General features: G+C 40.2%; 1 protein-coding gene across 1 annotated transcript; it reads left to right on the forward strand.

Moving 5' to 3' along the window:
• Positions 1–5,921: 5,921 nt before the first annotated feature.
• Positions 5,922–15,070, forward strand: LOC143881759 (fruit protein pKIWI502-like). The gene is made up of 5 exons (XM_077385022.1): positions 5,922–6,561; positions 8,750–8,849; positions 8,967–9,062; positions 9,172–9,252; positions 14,856–15,070. Exons 1-5 carry the CDS (start codon positions 6,008–6,010, stop codon positions 14,916–14,918), a joined length of 894 nt encoding a protein of 297 aa, XP_077241137.1. The 5' UTR covers positions 5,922–6,007; the 3' UTR covers positions 14,919–15,070.
• The last annotated feature ends 1,781 nt before the right edge of the window (positions 15,071–16,851 follow it).

A 16,851-nucleotide genomic window follows, 5' to 3' on the forward strand; every position in this document is an offset into this window, starting at 1 on the left:
TCTTTAGTCCGACAACCAGGGACCTGACCGCCCGCCTCCCCTAAAAAACACTCTTATTATTATTCCATCAAAAATGTCCCTCGCTACTCTCTACCCTTATCACTTCTTCCTCTCTTCCCCTCCCCATGCATCCCTCCTCCACCACCACCCCTCCCCTATGTCTATCATGTGCCACCTTAACCTACGCCCCCTCAATCTTACGCCGCCGCCGCCGTTCGGCAAGACTCCACTGTCTGGACTCAAGCCCCTCTCCGTCTGATTCAACCCGCCGCTGAATCCCTCTTCCACGTCACCATCGACGTCTCTGAAAACCCCGATATCGCTTTCTCCCATACTCGCCCCGGCCAATATCTCCAGCTCCGTCTTCCCGATTCTGCCAAACCCGCCTTCCTCGCTATCGCCTCTCCTCCTTCTCTCGCCGTCTCTGACGGCGTCTTCGAATTCCTCGTCAAGACCGTCCCCAGTTCTACGGCCGAGCTTCTCTGCGGTCTCCGGATAGGGGATGTGGTTGAGTTGAGTCAGGTTATGGGTAGAGGGTTTGATGTTGACCAGATCAACCCGCCGAAGAATTTTCAGACGGTGCTCATTTTCGCCACTGGATCTGGAATCAGGTATACTTCATTCCTTCTTATCAGTAAACAGAGTGACCCCTTGAGAGAGTTAGCTTCACTGAAATTGTTCTGTATCTGTTTTCTCCCATATTTGAAGGGAGAATCCTCACACAGGATATAACCATAGATATGATCTTTCAGCAGGTGAAAGGAGAGGATTTTGAACAGTTTTTGAATAACCTGCATTTCCCTCCTTCCATAGAAACCCCAATGTGGTTAACGACACTGCTCTCCTAAAATTCTACCTTTAGAGGGGCAAGGCACTGAGAACCGACTATCCAAAAGCTCTTCTATACGCCTAGGAAATATCCAGGATATCCGAAAATTATCCCGGATGCGACATCATACTTCCCTTGCATACGAACCATGAATAAAAAGATGGCCCACTGATTCACTATCCATCACGTAAAAAGTGCAATGATCTATGATCCACATCTGGCGATTGCGAAGATGATCCACGGTAGGGATCTTATCTTGGAATTCTATCAGTTAAACACTCACTTTGTAAAAAACGATTCAAAAGCCTTAGACATCCAAATCAGTTAAACACCCAATTTTCTCATATAATGATTCCTTTTTTACCAAAATCGATTATCAAATAAACTGACCCACCCAAAATCATATTAGATCATTCATGGTAACTTTTATGAAAATCATGAAGAAAACAAAGAAGAAACGACCCTAAGCATGCTTTTCTACCTTTGATATGATAAAAATAGAGAAACCTACCGTTGATCGCGCTCCTTGTCTCTAGGGTGCGTAAAATCCGAGATATACGCTTTGTCGCACCCTTATATACGCAAGAGAAAACCCAAAGTTGAAGGAGATGAACCGCTTTGATGAAGAATCTCAATTTTACTTGGTTTGGAGCTGATTTGGCCCAGGGAGAGATACGGAAGTAAGCGCTTGAACACCACCAAGAGAGAGGTAAAAGTGCACGGCCAGCAGGTTGACGGATTGTGGAATAGCCGCCTAGGGAAACCCTCCAAATTAATTCAGACTCCGAGTAGATGAGATGGGAGGTTTCAGTGATGAGATGAGATGAAAGAGGTCTGTTGAGAATTAGATAGGAGAGAGACCAAATCTGATGGGATTCTAATGTCTGGGTTTTGATTCATGATTGGAATGAGAAAGAATGTCGATCTCCTTTCAAAGCATGGGAGAGGTCGGCCAATATCAATAGGAGAAATGGCTACTAATAATCGAGAAGGCTATACGTTTGGTAGTGAGGAGCCTAGAAAACCACAAAGAAGAGTAGATCCATTCTTCCAAGTGGGGAGAAAGAGAGAATTCCCTAAGCAAATAAGAGATAGGGAGGTCTATTGTGATCGGATAGGATAGTAGGGGAGTGCTACTGTACGTAGGAATAGAGGTGGGAGACGAGAGAATATTATATTCAAGAGAGTGAAACGATGTAGCCTCTAAGGAACAAAAAAATTTGAATCCCCCTTTTAGAGAGCAATCGGGTATCCATATATATTTTCCTCCCATTTGCCTTGAATTCCTCCCAAAATATACAATAGAAAGTCTGCTAATAAAAAAAAAATATTTCGTCTATGCATAACGTACATGCCTTAATCAAGGGTAGATAGAGTTGGAAAGAGTCCAAAAAATCAAAGCTTCCTTCTATTTTAAAAACATTCTTTACTTTCCAAATAGTAGAGAGAGGGTGCCATCAACGTATTGTTTATTTTTAGCAAAGGTGATAGTACCATGCATTCCTTTTTTAAATTGCTATTTTAAGAATACAAACAGCACTACACCCTTTCCCACATTAAAAACCGTGTGGGGCCCCATACAAGGAAAGAGAGAGATGCTACCTTTTCAACCTAACATGCTTTTTATAAAGTATGAGGAAGACTCAACCGTTTGGACTCTTTCAAAAAAAATTTATATATATTTAGCTTTACTAAAATACCCCTCCATGAAGTGTTGTACGAGCAACACTTTTCTTCTCTTAAATCATTTGCCGTATGATCCAAACCGTCCAAGCAATAGGCCACTGCCTATATGGATTATGCCCCCTTAAATCATTTCTCTATGACGATCCAGACCATCCAATTGATGGGTCACAACATAAGCAGGTTGTGTCCTCCTAAATCATTTCAATGTGCTGATCCGAGCCGTTCATTTTATTCGGCCAAAACATAAATCAATTATGATCACTTAATCAATTCTATAGGCTGATCCAAACCACCTAATTGATGGACCATCATATAAATAAGATGTGCCCCTTAAATCATGTCTATGGGATGATTTGATCTGTACAATTGATGGGCTGAAATATAAGTTGGTTGCGCCCTCCAAAATCTCTTCTATGGGATGATCTGAAGCATTCAAATAACTGGCTATCAAGTGATTGGCTTGGATCACTCATAATGTGGGCCCCCTAAGTCTCTCCCATTGGATGATCTAAACCGTCCATTTGGTGAGCTTCCCATAAATGGGTTGTGCCTCCTCGAAATCAATTTCATGGGATGATTCTTACTGTCCATTGGATGGGCCATATTACAAATTAGCTGTGCCACAAAATTAATTCTAATTAGAATAATCTCAACCATCAATTTGACGATCCACAGCTTCAAAAATCATTTTCAAGATGGTTCGGATCAACCTAATATGATAAACACTAAATGTATAGTGGACCCCATTACCTCGCCGATCAACTATTCCTTCAAAATTTCGATTTTCCAAACCTTTGTGACCGCCCCAAACGAATTGATTTTATTCAATTTTATTCTCTCTAATGTCCAACTCTTGATGTGATAATAAGATCAGTGAATGGGCCCACTTGTATTTGCCGGATTCCAATAAGATTTAATGATTATCAAGAACGAGTCCCACTTAAGTGACCGAATTCCCCTAGAATAATTTTCAGAATTTATTATTGGTAGGCTCAGACAAGACCAAAACTCTCTTGAAATTTGAACTTTTTCTAATCGACAATTATGTTGGCTCACTTGTTCAACCTGAATCACAATTGTAAGGCCACCAAATTCGTACAAAACTCCTCTCATTCGGAACCTCATGAACACTTTTTCTCAACACTTTGCTGGAAAAGATGAAAAACGTGGTGGAACTGACCGAAAAGATCGAGATAATATAAGAAACGGCCATAGAAAGAGAAAACACTAAAAAACCGATAGGAAAACACTAACTTCTTTGTTGATTAAAGCGGAGCAAAATGAGGGTGTCTACATATACGTATAAATTGGTAATTTGGATGGGTGTCTCGAGGATTTGCCTCCCGGAGTTAGAACTTAGAACTAGTTCAAGCTCTATTGGTAAGCGGGCATTGCTCTAAAATTTGATTTTACCATGTGTATCGTCCACATCCTTATTTTCTTGTACTATTAAAAAAAATCCTTATTTTCTTGTAAGCTCTATTGTCAAACGGACATTGCTCTAAAATTTGGTTTTATCACGTTTACCATCCACATCCTTATTTTCTTTTAAAGTTTGCATTGCTTGAAGGCGGCTTTTGCTTTTCTGTTTCTTTTTGTTAAGTAATTCAAGGAGTGGTATTGTTCAACCTTATTTGGTGCTTTAATACTGTTATGATCTATGACTGTTTGACAGGGTGTTTTGGATGGGAAATACGATGATCTTCCCGAACAGTCATTTTACATGGTGGGAGGAATTGAAGAGGTGCTGGCCAAGGCCGAGAAGATTGCCAAGGAGTCCTCTTCTTAAGTCTGTTCTCTCGTAATTCAATAATTTGATTGATATGGGCCAATGCCTGTATGCAAACTTTTTTGTGGTCAGCAGCATTTGGCTTTCCGCTTTCCATTTTATTCATCACAGGATTGTGGTAGGTTAGACTGAATGAGCTAGGGTCTCTGCTCTGGGAGGTCCCCTTTTTAAGCCAAATAAAGCGAAAAATGCGCGGACATAAATTACCAGAACAGCCATTCAATGTGTGCTCTTGATCTTTTGGCTGTCTTTGCAGGTCTCTTTTCTTAATTCCTTGCTTTTTAGTTGATTCTTCTTCTCTTGCCTTGAAAATTGCATGAAAGATGTTCAAGGAGTAGGATTATATGCTCCTCGGACTAAAATTGCTTGTAGTCTAGCCGCAGTGAGCCAGTTGTTCCGCGCAATGGAATGCCTAAATTGCACAAATTATTAAGCACATCACAATTCACCAGGCTAGGCACTCTTGCCCTTCGAATTAACCATGTAGCCTACTAATCTTATGGTTCAGACAGTGCATCCAATGCATTGTAGCCCGCCCTCAAAGATTAAAATTTTCACTTTCTTAATATGTTAGCACAATAGCGAAGAACAAAGGTTCCGGTATATTCTTGTTTTTTTAATACATGATAATGTTTTTATCTAACAAAGGTCGATTTGAACAGAGGATAGCAAGTCCGATGAAATAAATCATAGCTTCCTACCCCTATATGGCAAGTTGTTTGTCATGAGTAGACCTGGCAAACGGGCGGGCCGGGCCGGATTTGACCCGGCCCGTACGGGTCCGGGTCAAACGGGCCGGGTCAAAGTGACCCGGAAAATTCTACGGGTCATTGACATTGGACCCGCACCCGGCCCGTACGGGCCGGGTCGACCCGCGGGTCACCCGGATTTTTGACGTATTTTTTAAGAGTTTTTTATTTATTTAGGGATTTGCTAGCCACCTTCTCCTGGGCTATTTTTCGGCTTGTAGCCCCTCCTTTGCTGCAAAGATTGGGTGAAGTACGGTCTGGGGCAAAGGTTGCTAGCAACAAAAGAATAAAGAGAAGTAATCATTACGGATTTTTGAAATATTCTCAGAATTTCTAAGTTTGAAATGAAAAATTACCGTAAAAAGGTCAAAAGTAAAAAAATTACATATAAAATATGACAATTACCGAGAAAACTACGGAAAAAAGTAAAAAAACCGTCTTTTGCACTTTTTTACGGGCACCCGCGGGCACCCGCGGGTCCACCCGACCCGGCCCACTTTTGACGGGCCGGGTGGACCCGCGGGTCAATTTCTAACGGGTCACCAACAGGTGACCCGGACCCGTAAATTTACGTGCGGGCCGGGTGGACCCGCGGGTCCGGGTCACTTTTTGCCAGGTCTAGTCATGAGTGACCAAGCCAGAATAAAATTGGTGCACCAAAGCATGAATAGTAGAAATCATAAGGGCTACCGATTGAGGTGATTGTCCAGGCTACCAAACCATTTTCAATTCCTGAACTCAACGGAACAATATAAGATATTCATACTCCAACTGTACACGTGCTATCATTGGACCCAAATGGTTCGCACGTGCGGTCCCCCCCCCCCCCCCCCCCCTCCCTCTCGGCACGACCCCATGCCCGACCCTTGCACACCATTCCTCGTCTAAGCTCCTTTAGTCCGACGACCACGGACCTGACCGCCCGCCTCCCCTAAAAAACACTCTCCATCAAAAATGTCCATCGCTACTCTCTACCCTTCTCACTTCTTCCTCTCCCCCCCTCCTCATGCCTCCCTCCTCCACGACCACCCCTCCCCCATGTCTATCCTGCGCCACCTTAACCTACGCCCCCTCAACTTACGCCACCGCCCCATCTACGCCGCCGCCGCCGTTCGGCAAGACTCCACTGTCTGGACTCAAGCCCCTCTCCGTCTGATTCAACCAGCCGCTGAATCCCTCTTCCACGTCACCATCGACGTCTCTGAAAACCCCGATCTCGCTTTCTCCCATACTCGCCCCGGCCAATATCTCCAGCTCCGTCTTCCCGATTCTGCCAAACCCGCCTTCCTCGCTATCGCCTCTCCTCCTTCTCTCGCCGTCTCTGACGGCGTCTTCGAATTCCTCGTCAAGACCGTCCCCAGTTCTACGGCCGAGCTTCTCTGCGGTCTCCGGATAGGGGATGTGGTTGAGTTGAGTCAGGTTATGGGTAGAGGGTTTGATGTTGACCAGATCAATCCGCCGAAGAATTTTCAGACGGTGCTCATTTTCGCCACTGGATCTGGAATCAGGTATACTTGATTGGAATTTGTCTTGGTTTCTGTTGGTTTGTTGGAAAAGATTTAATTTTGTTTAGTCAATTGCGTTTTTGGGTTTGTTGGTATGAGGTGGAGAAGCCTAATTTATTGCTGATGTGGTAAAATTGTGTGTAGTTACTGATTTTATGATGTGGGTTATGTTTTAGTTAGATGGTTTTCTATTGTGGTATAATTAGATAATGAAGTAAGATGGAATAATAATTTGTATTTGTGAGACCCCCAAGCCTTTTCTTCAGATTAAAGCTCACAGACAAATTGCACCCAGAATTCTATTGGGTTTCTTTTGTTTCTTTGGAAAATAATTAAGGGCCGTTTGGATGCCGAGAAGATTGTGATTTGGATTTCTCACATTTGCAGCTCTTTTTGTGTTGTGGTTTGGATCCGGATCAAATCCTTTATTTCCAATTCAGTGACTTGACAGTGAAAAAAAATCAGATTTCCAAATATGCTGTGGAAATAAGTAATTAGAAATCCACAGATCTGGCAGTTTCCTTCACCCTCTTTGCTCCTCAACCTCTCCCCTCCAGTTGGAAGTACCCCCTTCCCTCTCTCTCTCCCTCGACATGAGCTGGCCGATCTATTCATTTTGTATTCAAAACTCAATTCCAATTCCAAATCCAAATTCAAAATATGAAGTATCCAAATGGGCACTAAGTTTATTCGTGATTATCCTCTCTATTATTATTGTTACGAGGTGGAGAAACTTTATTGTAGTTAATTTGGTAGACATATACTGATTTATAATATCTGTTATGTTTTAGTTTAATGGGTTTTTGTTGTGGTTATTCAATACGGATGTAGGAGAGAGCAATGATAGGTAAAGAACCTGGATTCCTCAGAAAAAAAAAAGGAACCTGGATTATATGTGAGACACAGTTTCGGTCTAACAAGCCCTTTCAGATTGCAGTTTACACACAAATTGCACCTATAATGCAGTTGGGCTGTGTTCCCAAACTAACCATTAGATTCCACACTCTATTGCAATATCTTGCTCTGAATGTCTTTTTAACTTTCCTGAAAAATATAAGATCAACATGATATCTTGGAGAGGCAGCTCTGGTTCTCTAACTACTGTAGCTTCACATAGCATGAATATGAGAATAACAATGCGTAAAATATTCCATGTCTCCTGACTGTTCTCCAATATTGGGACACTCCAACCACTTCGTTTTGAGTAGATGCTTTCAGCATAAAAGTATAGTCCAGGCTTCCAGCCCTGATCTTCTACTTCCAATGTTTGTAATTTGGTAATTAGGATCACACCAGACATTACATCTAATATACGTAACTTCCGAACTTCCAAACTTGTCAAATTGTAAACCTCAAAAAATGAAAATGGAGACCGCTTAAACCTGAATGTAGGCTTAGTTAGTACTGATTGGCTTAGTAATGATCGTCCTTACCCCTATCAGAGGCACTTCTTCTGATCCAATCTGGGCTAGTCTCTCATTGTCATGGATGGTAGGAGTGTGAAGACACACTCTCGAGGTTCAGCAGTTAGCTTGAGGAGCTTTTCCAATGTGGAGATAATGAGCTGTTTACTTGATAATAGCCTCTTTTAGAGAGAAGATAAATGTTTGTCTGTAAAGAGCTGGACTTTGTGCCGAAGTGGTTTAGAAATAAAGTTCACAGCATTGAGGTTGTGGGTTCAATTCCAATTTAGAGCAACTAAAAAAAAATCATAATCAAGGTGTTTCTACTGTGTTTCTTCTTTTGCAACTGAATGCTCAATGTAGAATGGTTTCTTAAAAAATCTTGAGTCTGTTTGTGAATTTCTTTTTTTTTTTGAGCAGTTGAATATCTTTATTTTGTTGCAATATTTGCCTAGCGATTTGTTGGTATTCTTTTTTGATCCCAAGTTCTTCTTGGGTGCTAAAATGTTACCTTTAAAATTTTTCGGCACTTCCAGGCAGCGAACTCTTCTTTGCAATACAGAGGGGTGAGTTGTCAACATTCCCAGTTTCTTGGTTCTGTTAAGCTACTTCCACACATTCTTCATTATCTAAAACTCCTTTTCTTTATTATCTAGTGGTATTTCAAAATGTCAAGCAGATTTGCTTCGAATGTTACAATTTTTAACACGCTACAATTCTACCTGTAGAACATGTACAGTGTTTTATCCTTTAATAGTATTTTATTTGCTTGTAATTTCTTGTGACAGTCCAATTCGGTCCCTTATCGAGTCAGGTTTCAGTGCCCAAAAGAGATCAGATGTATGGCTTTATTATGGGGCTAGAAACCTTCAGAGAATGGCCTATCAGGTTTGACATATGGTATTCACTATATTTCAATTTTACTTTCTCAAATCTTGACTTAATTCAGCAAGCCATATAAAATAAAAATGAATTGTCTCTTTGTACTCCTTTCTCTGCCTGTAGGATAGGTTCGAGGATTGGGAATCTTCTGGTGTTAAAATTATACCTGTGTTATCACAACCAGATGATATATGGAAAGGTGAACGTGGCTACGTACAGGTAATGTTTTTAATCTTTTAATTTACAAACATATTTTAACTTGTTAATTGGCAATCTTATTCTTGCTTTTTCTGCCCTACTGCTTGACATGGATTATGGTTTTTCACAGGCTGCTTTTTCTAGGGTCAAGCAAATACTCAACCCTTTGTCAACTGGTGCGGTGCTCTGTGGGCACAAAGGAATGACTGAGGTTTGTGTCTTTTTTTGCTTTAATTTGTTTGTAGATATAATGCTAGTGATAGATTTCCCTACATCAGGCCTGGGATCTGTTTATGACGTCAGGTTTACATTTGGTTTTATATGTTTGTCAATGGGACTTGAACACTAATTTCAAAAGTGGGTTTACATGCCTAGCCTTGTGGTTAGTCCAAGATGTTGAAGTTCTCTACTGCTATGAACTTAACAGTCAATAGCTTTGTTGGTTTGTTATTGACAGATAATTACTACAGGACTTATAATATTCCCTTGTGATTGCTACGTAACTTTGTAAAGCTCTTCAAACTTAAACTTTGAGGGAGCCGAATGTTGCTGCAAAACAAGACCCTAGAGCCCCTTGCGATGTGCTCTTGATATAATGAAAGTTAGCACGGATTTCTATCTTAGTTCCTTTTTGGTCGGTCAACCAACTAAATTCAATTCATAGAGGTGACAGATGACATAAACGGCCCTACTTTAGATACACTATGAACATAGCCAAAACTACTCCACTTGAGATGAAATGTGGAATAAGAAAAAAATACCCTTAAAACCAGAGCAATGAATATAAGAACAAGTGTGGAGAAACAAATCTCTAACACGGTCATCTAGGGTGGAAGCCTAACAAAAACCAATTTTTTAGCATATAAAAGGGCAAACTCATATTTAGCATTTCTATATCTATACAAATGGATATGTTTAGTTTTTGTAAAATGAACATTTATGTAGTTTCAACTCATTTTTTTCCATATCATTCACCAAATATTCTTGGAAGGTATAATAGTAATTACTCTTTTTTCTGCCCCTAGTTGTGAGAATTTGTTGGCAATTGTTTAGGATAGGACACCTAGGAGGATCTTGGCTAGGTGACAGATCTTGACTGGTACTGAGGCCACTGCCTACTGCTTAGGCGACTGCTTTTGACAAATTGTGTACCACGTAAAGCCATTCAAAGTTTCAAACTATATTAACTATTAGGCTTGAGTCTTTTTTTAATGATACTATAAATATGTCAAAAAAGAGCCATCAGCAAAGAGCGGCCATAGCTACGGCTATGATGGTTTAAGCTAAAAGAAAGAGAAAATACATCACAATAACAGAAACCCATTAACCATGATCCTCGAATGGGATGCTATCCCTCACAACCAATGAGGGCCTAGTCACCCCACAGTGAGCCAACTCTACTACCTCACCGTTGGCCGACCTAGAGATATGCTAAAAAGCAACAACATGTCTTTCAATGTGGTCAAATCTCTTCTCCATAGCATCCGCAAAACACCACGACACGCTTCTGCTCTCTGACCCAACAAATAAAACTCATGGAATCCCTCTCAACCACTGTAGAATTCGAAAGATCTCTTTCCACATGAAGAATGTCTCGAAAGATCTCTCCACACAAAGAATGTCTGTTTTATGAGCAAGTACTTCTGCCTCGTTGGAATTCTTCCCCCCATTGGCCCTGAAACACACATTATTCCATTATCATGCCCATGATGAATCTCTCCAATACCCCCAAGACATGGAACCCCAAAACTAGAATCATCAAAGTTTAGCTCGGGAACTATGGTCGAGGAGGCCCCTTCAATGGAAAAGAACACACCCCAAAAATGTCTCAACAAGGACTTTGAAATCCATTGAAACTCCTTCACTTCCATTGTCTACCTAATAATTGTAGAGAAAATGACCCAACACAATATCCTCACCAACTTAAATAAACCTTTGAAGATCCTGCTATTTCTCTTTTTTCAAACCAAATACACCATAGCATCGATAGTAAAGGCCGAAGGGTGGACACAATGTTACCACATTGAGACCATGCCATGGAGTGAAATCCCAAGCATCGAAAAAAGGCCCCAATATGCTCAATGATTATCCTGTTCACACAAAACAAGAGAAAGTAGAGCTCCATACTTTACCCAGAAAGCTACAATGAAGCAAAAGACGATTGGCCAATTTGCTGGTGGTCAACTCATAATCTGATATTAATAATTACCTAATTCCGATTCCCCAGGTTATCAACTGTGAGAATCTTATCAAAACTCACCCAACTGGAAGCAAGCACCTTGGGGGTGCCAGTATCTTCGAGACCCATCACCGCAGACTGGGAGAATAAATTCTTTGCCTTGTGACTGTCTTATAGAATCTAAGAGATGCTTTAAGATTATGAATCTCTGTACATTGTCAGAACTTGAGAGATGAGTATCATCTGCATATTGTAAATTGCTTATCTAGTTATCTCGAATCTTGTGTGATTGAGCTCTTAATTAATCCACCACTCCTAGCCTTATCCAACATTTAAATTCATGATTTGTCCCTTGTACCTGTTCACTATCTTTATGATCTATCATATTCATGGAAAATTTTACGTGGTATCAATCTTGAGATCAAGAAGATCAAGATCCAAGGACCTATGTCACAATCAAGGCATTTCCTCCCCCCCAACCACCACCTTTCATCTTTTGTATTGTTTCATTCTCTTCTCTTCGTACTCGTATTATTTCTTTCCCTGCATAAAATCAGATCCTAAATTTGTGCATTTTGCTTCTTCAATCATGTTTCCAAGCCCTATTTTTTTTTGTCCAATATCTTCAAAATCATTGAGTTTTTCTTCTCTAACCATAGGAATATAGGGTTTCCGTAATAGGAATACCAGGTCTTATGTGTGTCATAATTTTAGGCTCGGTAAACACAACGAAATTTCATTTCCCAGTCATAATATTAAATCTGTTCCATTTTAGTTAATTAATTATGAGGTCTGAGTCCAGCCCTTTTTGCTTTTCGATCTGGACCTCGTTTGTATGTTATTTTTGTGGATGACCATTTTTGCTCTACGTGGATTTAATTTCTAAAAATAAATATGATATTCTTTCCATGTTTATTCGCACTCACGCTCCTTTTCCCAACATTTTGGTGCTTGCAAGCGATGGGGAGTAGTGAGTGCACATTACAAGTATTTAGAGACTTCTGGTTAGAACATGGTATGCATCGTACATTTTCTTGCCCACATACTCCATCTCAAAATGGAGTATCAAAAAGGAAGTATGGTCACATCACAAAGGCTAGACTGTCCATGTTATTTCACTTTGGCACACCAAAATATTTATGGACTGAATCCTTCCATACAACAATTCATCTCATTAACTTGCTCCTGACGACCCCTCTTAGACAACTATCATTGACATATCTACTTGTGGGTATGGACAGTGATCAGCATAAGTTATATAGGTGCTGTTCCCAACTTGCATCAACAGTTTCAATCTCACGTTGTGTCTTGTTTGATGAGTTCACTTTTATGATCAACCAATCATTAGACGTGCTTAAGGGGGAGAATAAGCGCATGGTTGTCAAACTGGCATCCACATTACAATTGGCACCTCCTACACATGCCAATACAACTATATGTAAAGCACTATGCTCATCAAAATAAGGACAAGTGCTAGTAACATAGGTTGTCTGAGAGGTTGATGAACATGTGACATTTATAGAGGCTAAATCTAAAGACAGTCAAATAGGAAGTATGGAGGAGGAAATTAGCGCCCTTCATGGAAATGGTACTGTCGGAAACAGTGAAGAGACTTGCAGGCAGGAATATTGTAGGTTGCGAATGGGTTTACAAAGTCAAATAGAAGCCAAATGGAACCATTGACAGGCATAAAGTGCGACTAGTTGCCAAAGGATATAATAAGAGATATGATTTTGACTACGATGAAACATACAACTGTTTAGTCGAGTCTCAAGAGCACCATATTAAGATTCATCCTAGACTTGACCAACATCTTTGGATGGACTCTTAGTTAAATATATGTGAAGAATGCATTTCTTCACGGTTCTCTTAAGGAGGAGGTCTACATGGAACAACCGGAAGACTTTGAAGTTTCAAATAAATATAACTATGTATGCACACTAAAGATGTCTATTCACGGGCTCAAGTCGGCTCCTAGAGTGTGTTTGACAAACTACATTGGGCACTCAGACAAGTGAATAATATACAAGAAAAGTATACGGGATGACTCGTTGCTTGTTAATTATACCCGGTCATGGATTGTTTTAGTTTTGGTATTGATGATATCATCATCATAGGAAGTGATAGTGCTGACATTTTTAGGAACTCAAAAACAACTTGAAAGATTCCTTTGACATGGACGATCTGGGACTTCGTCATTCTTTCCTTGGAGTAGAAGTGGAAAGAACCAAAGATGGAGTGCACTTTTCTTAATGAAAACACACACTTGATTTACTTGATAGGTTTTTGCATGACGAACAGCAAGCTTGTGGATACTCCTATTACTTAAAACAAAAAAAATTAGTGATAGAGAAGGAACGAAATTTAAGGATTCCATGCTTTTGGAATTATGTTAATGACCTTGCAATATCTTATGTTCACCTGGCCAGATATCTTCTATGCTATAAATCTAGCTTTTTAGCATTTGCACCCCTCTGGAGAAGAAAAGTTACATGCAATGAAAAGTATTTTGAGATACCTTAGAGGGACAAGAGACCATAGACTTATTTATAAATTCAGCCTAGGCAGAAGAGTTGCAGATATGATTACTCGAATGCAGATTGAGGTGGAGATACTGACATGCGGAGATTTGTTGTAGGGTAGTGTATTGATGAATGAATGTCTAATCTGATCCCTTGGAGCAACAAGAAGCAAAAGACAGTGGCCCGATCAAGTGCAAATTCGAGTATCGGGTGATGGCCACGACTTATGTGGAACTTACATGGCTGAGACATCTTATGGCAGAGCTCTTCCTTTGGCCAGACACTCATGTGTTGTTTTGTGACAATCAAAGTGCCATCAAATTATCACAAAACCTAGTTTTTCATGTAGGGACAAAACATATACATATTGAGATCGACTACCACTTTATTCATGAGAAAGTTGGGAGTGGTGAAGTATTTCCTTGCTATATTATAAGTTATGAATAAATCACAAATGTCTTCACCAAGGGGCTTCCTATCGATCATCATCATCGCTTAGTAAAAATGCTTAACATGTCTAGGTGGATCGTGCTAGATTTTGTGTGGGTGTCAATTAGAATTTGTTTACTCGCAGTGTACGATAATCCCTGTTAAGCATCCATGGCTGAATAGTTAAAGCGCCCAACTCATAATTGGCAAATTCGTAGTGTGGGTGTGGGAGGGGAGGGGAGGCAAGGGAGGATTTCTCCCATTGTCCCTTTCTATCTTTTTAGCATCTTTATGATCTATCAAATTCAATGGAGATTTTAAGTAAGGTTTATCACAGATTGCAATGGAAATTCCACGATTTAGAGGGAAATGATTTTGCTGGATATCATCGTAAACTGAAGGTCCCTTTGATTGAAATTTGAAGCACACTGGTTCTATTTATTTATTATTTCATGTATGATTAAACAAAACCATGAAAAAATGTATAGTCAAACGATGGAAAAAGGTGGAATTTTCTGGAGAAGTTTGGAAAGACTTTTCCAGAAAATGTCTACGGTCCAAATTGACCCAAGTGAAGTAGTCAATGATACAAATATAAGGTTTCTTTTTAGCCACTACAAATGCCTCCTTTCTGTGTTTATGGAAATCTGATGTTGGATGTTGATACTATTTGCATTTTGGCAGGATGTTACGTCTATTCTCGTTGCAGATGGAGTTTCCGAAGAGAAGATATTGAAGAACTTTTAATTTATGATTGGTATGCACTGCCCTCTGTTGTAGCATTGCAGGCAAAATTTCTTTCATGATATTTCCAGAGGTAAACCTAATTATCTATAAATGTTCTTGTCCTGGGCACAAAGGTTCCTAGAGAAATAAAAGGATCCTTGATTTTTGACCTCTACGTAAGTTTAGAATTGAAATCAGGTGTTTCTCACACCATTTTACTCAAACTTGGTAACAACCTCTCCATTAAGCAGGCAATCTTACTGTTTTGGACAGGCAATCTTGCGAGACAATCTTAATAATCTGATTTGGAGTTTTTATGTGGTAAATGGCTAAGCATGGTCCACATGAATTGATGACCTAAACCATTTATTCTTAGGCCCCACCTGTAGGTACCCCAAAGATGTGGGCCATAGGATGGGCCTAGACCTTTTGTTATATTCGAGTTTTCGTTACCTTACTACCCAAAATGGAGGTCATAAATTGAATGGTCAGGATCATTTCCTTACAAATATGGGATGAGTTTTATTTTTCATAAAGAAGATGGCCTGTCCAAACCGAGATTTTATATGGTGTAAGCTCGTATAGTCAAGTATTTTTCAAAGAGTATTGTACGGGCCACACCATAGGATGATCCAAACTGTCCATTTGATGGGCAACAATTCGTAAATAGTCTGTGCCCAAAAAATCATTTCCATAGCATATTCCAACCCTCTGATCTCTAGAGGTTTCCATAATGGGCAGTTCGGAGGGCTAGGATTGTCCTATCAAAATGATTCTTTGGGCACAACCTATCTAACGCTTTATGTTCAGAGAAGCGTTAAAGGAAAGCGAATGCCTCGTCCAGGGGGTGAGAATTTATCAGCGCCCTTCGTAGAAGGGAAATAATATCAGGACAATCATATTTTGATATTTTTGCTAACCCATCTTGTCATTTAGCATTTTAAAGAGCTGTCAAAGGGTTATTACAATTCCTAGAACGGTTTCTGTGAGAATAGTACAATGCTTGGGGATAAATTCACCCCCTTTAAAGTTTTTCTTTGCCTTTAAAACTGAGAGGGGGGGGGAGCGGGGGAGGGGGGGAGATTATCATTCATAGTGACTGCACATAATGGAAATCTCTATTGGTTGGAGGGTTAGGATCATCCAATGGCAATGTTTTAGGGGTACATCCTATTTATGTTGTGACCCAAGAAATGAGAGGTTTGGACCATCCTACTAAGTGGGCCACTTAACCAGCGTACACCCAATAAAATCTTTTTTTTTTGGGGTGAGTAAGCTGGGGACCCTATAAAATCTTGCCCAAGCACAACACAAACCCAACCCAAGTAAGTTTAAAGTTAGCCCAAACACTAGCCCAAGGTGGGTTACATGCACTGTTACACATGACATGCTTTAGAGCAGGAGTATTTCGGTACCTAGAAATGATGCTCTTGCCTTTGCGCGTCCTAGCTGTTCCATCAAAGCCTAACAATTTCCCACTGTTAAAAGTATAAAATATTGAATAGGGCACTCTCTAAATTCTTAAGCTTTTAGAGTTCCCTAAGTTTTTGGAGTTGTTGGTTGTTTCACACCCACCATTGTGATCATCACGAGCACATGAGGTTTTTGGACTATGGACTATTACGATGCCCATCCAGAAATGTAAGTCCAACATGCAAAACATGTGAAACACATTTATAGTACTGCTTTCAGGTCCTTGGGCCAGCCATGCTTGGTCCATTGCCCAAAGCCCCGAAGTTCTCCCCTGTTGGTGAGACGCCCTTACATTAAAATTCAACCATTGAAATTTTCTTTCCATTGATCAAAATGATAGGATCTCACCAGACGGGTAAGAAATTGAGAGAGAGAGAGAGAGAGAGAGAGAGAGCATATATCTAATATAGATTAGACAGAAAAACGAAGTAAACACAACAAAACACAGCAATAAACCCCAGAAAGCCCAAGAGACCATATG

The sequence above is a fragment of the Tasmannia lanceolata genome, unplaced genomic scaffold, assembly GCF_043159265.1.
Source record: "Tasmannia lanceolata isolate RefF3 unplaced genomic scaffold, GAP_Taslan_0.1 ptg000002l, whole genome shotgun sequence".
Taxonomy (NCBI): domain Eukaryota; kingdom Viridiplantae; phylum Streptophyta; class Magnoliopsida; order Canellales; family Winteraceae; genus Tasmannia; species Tasmannia lanceolata.

Bases quoted from the DNA above. Each gene is read 5' to 3' on its own strand.
- LOC143881759 (XM_077385022.1), top strand. From the start codon at position 6,008: ATGTCCATCGCTACTCTCTACCCTTCTCACTTCTTCCTCTCCCCCCCT. The intron at 6,562-8,749 runs GTATACTTGATT...TTCTTGTGACAG, and splicing joins GCCACTGGATCTGGAATCAG to TCCAATTCGGTCCCTTATCG. The intron at 9,253-14,855 runs GTTTGTGTCTTT...GCATTTTGGCAG, and splicing joins GGCACAAAGGAATGACTGAG to GATGTTACGTCTATTCTCGT.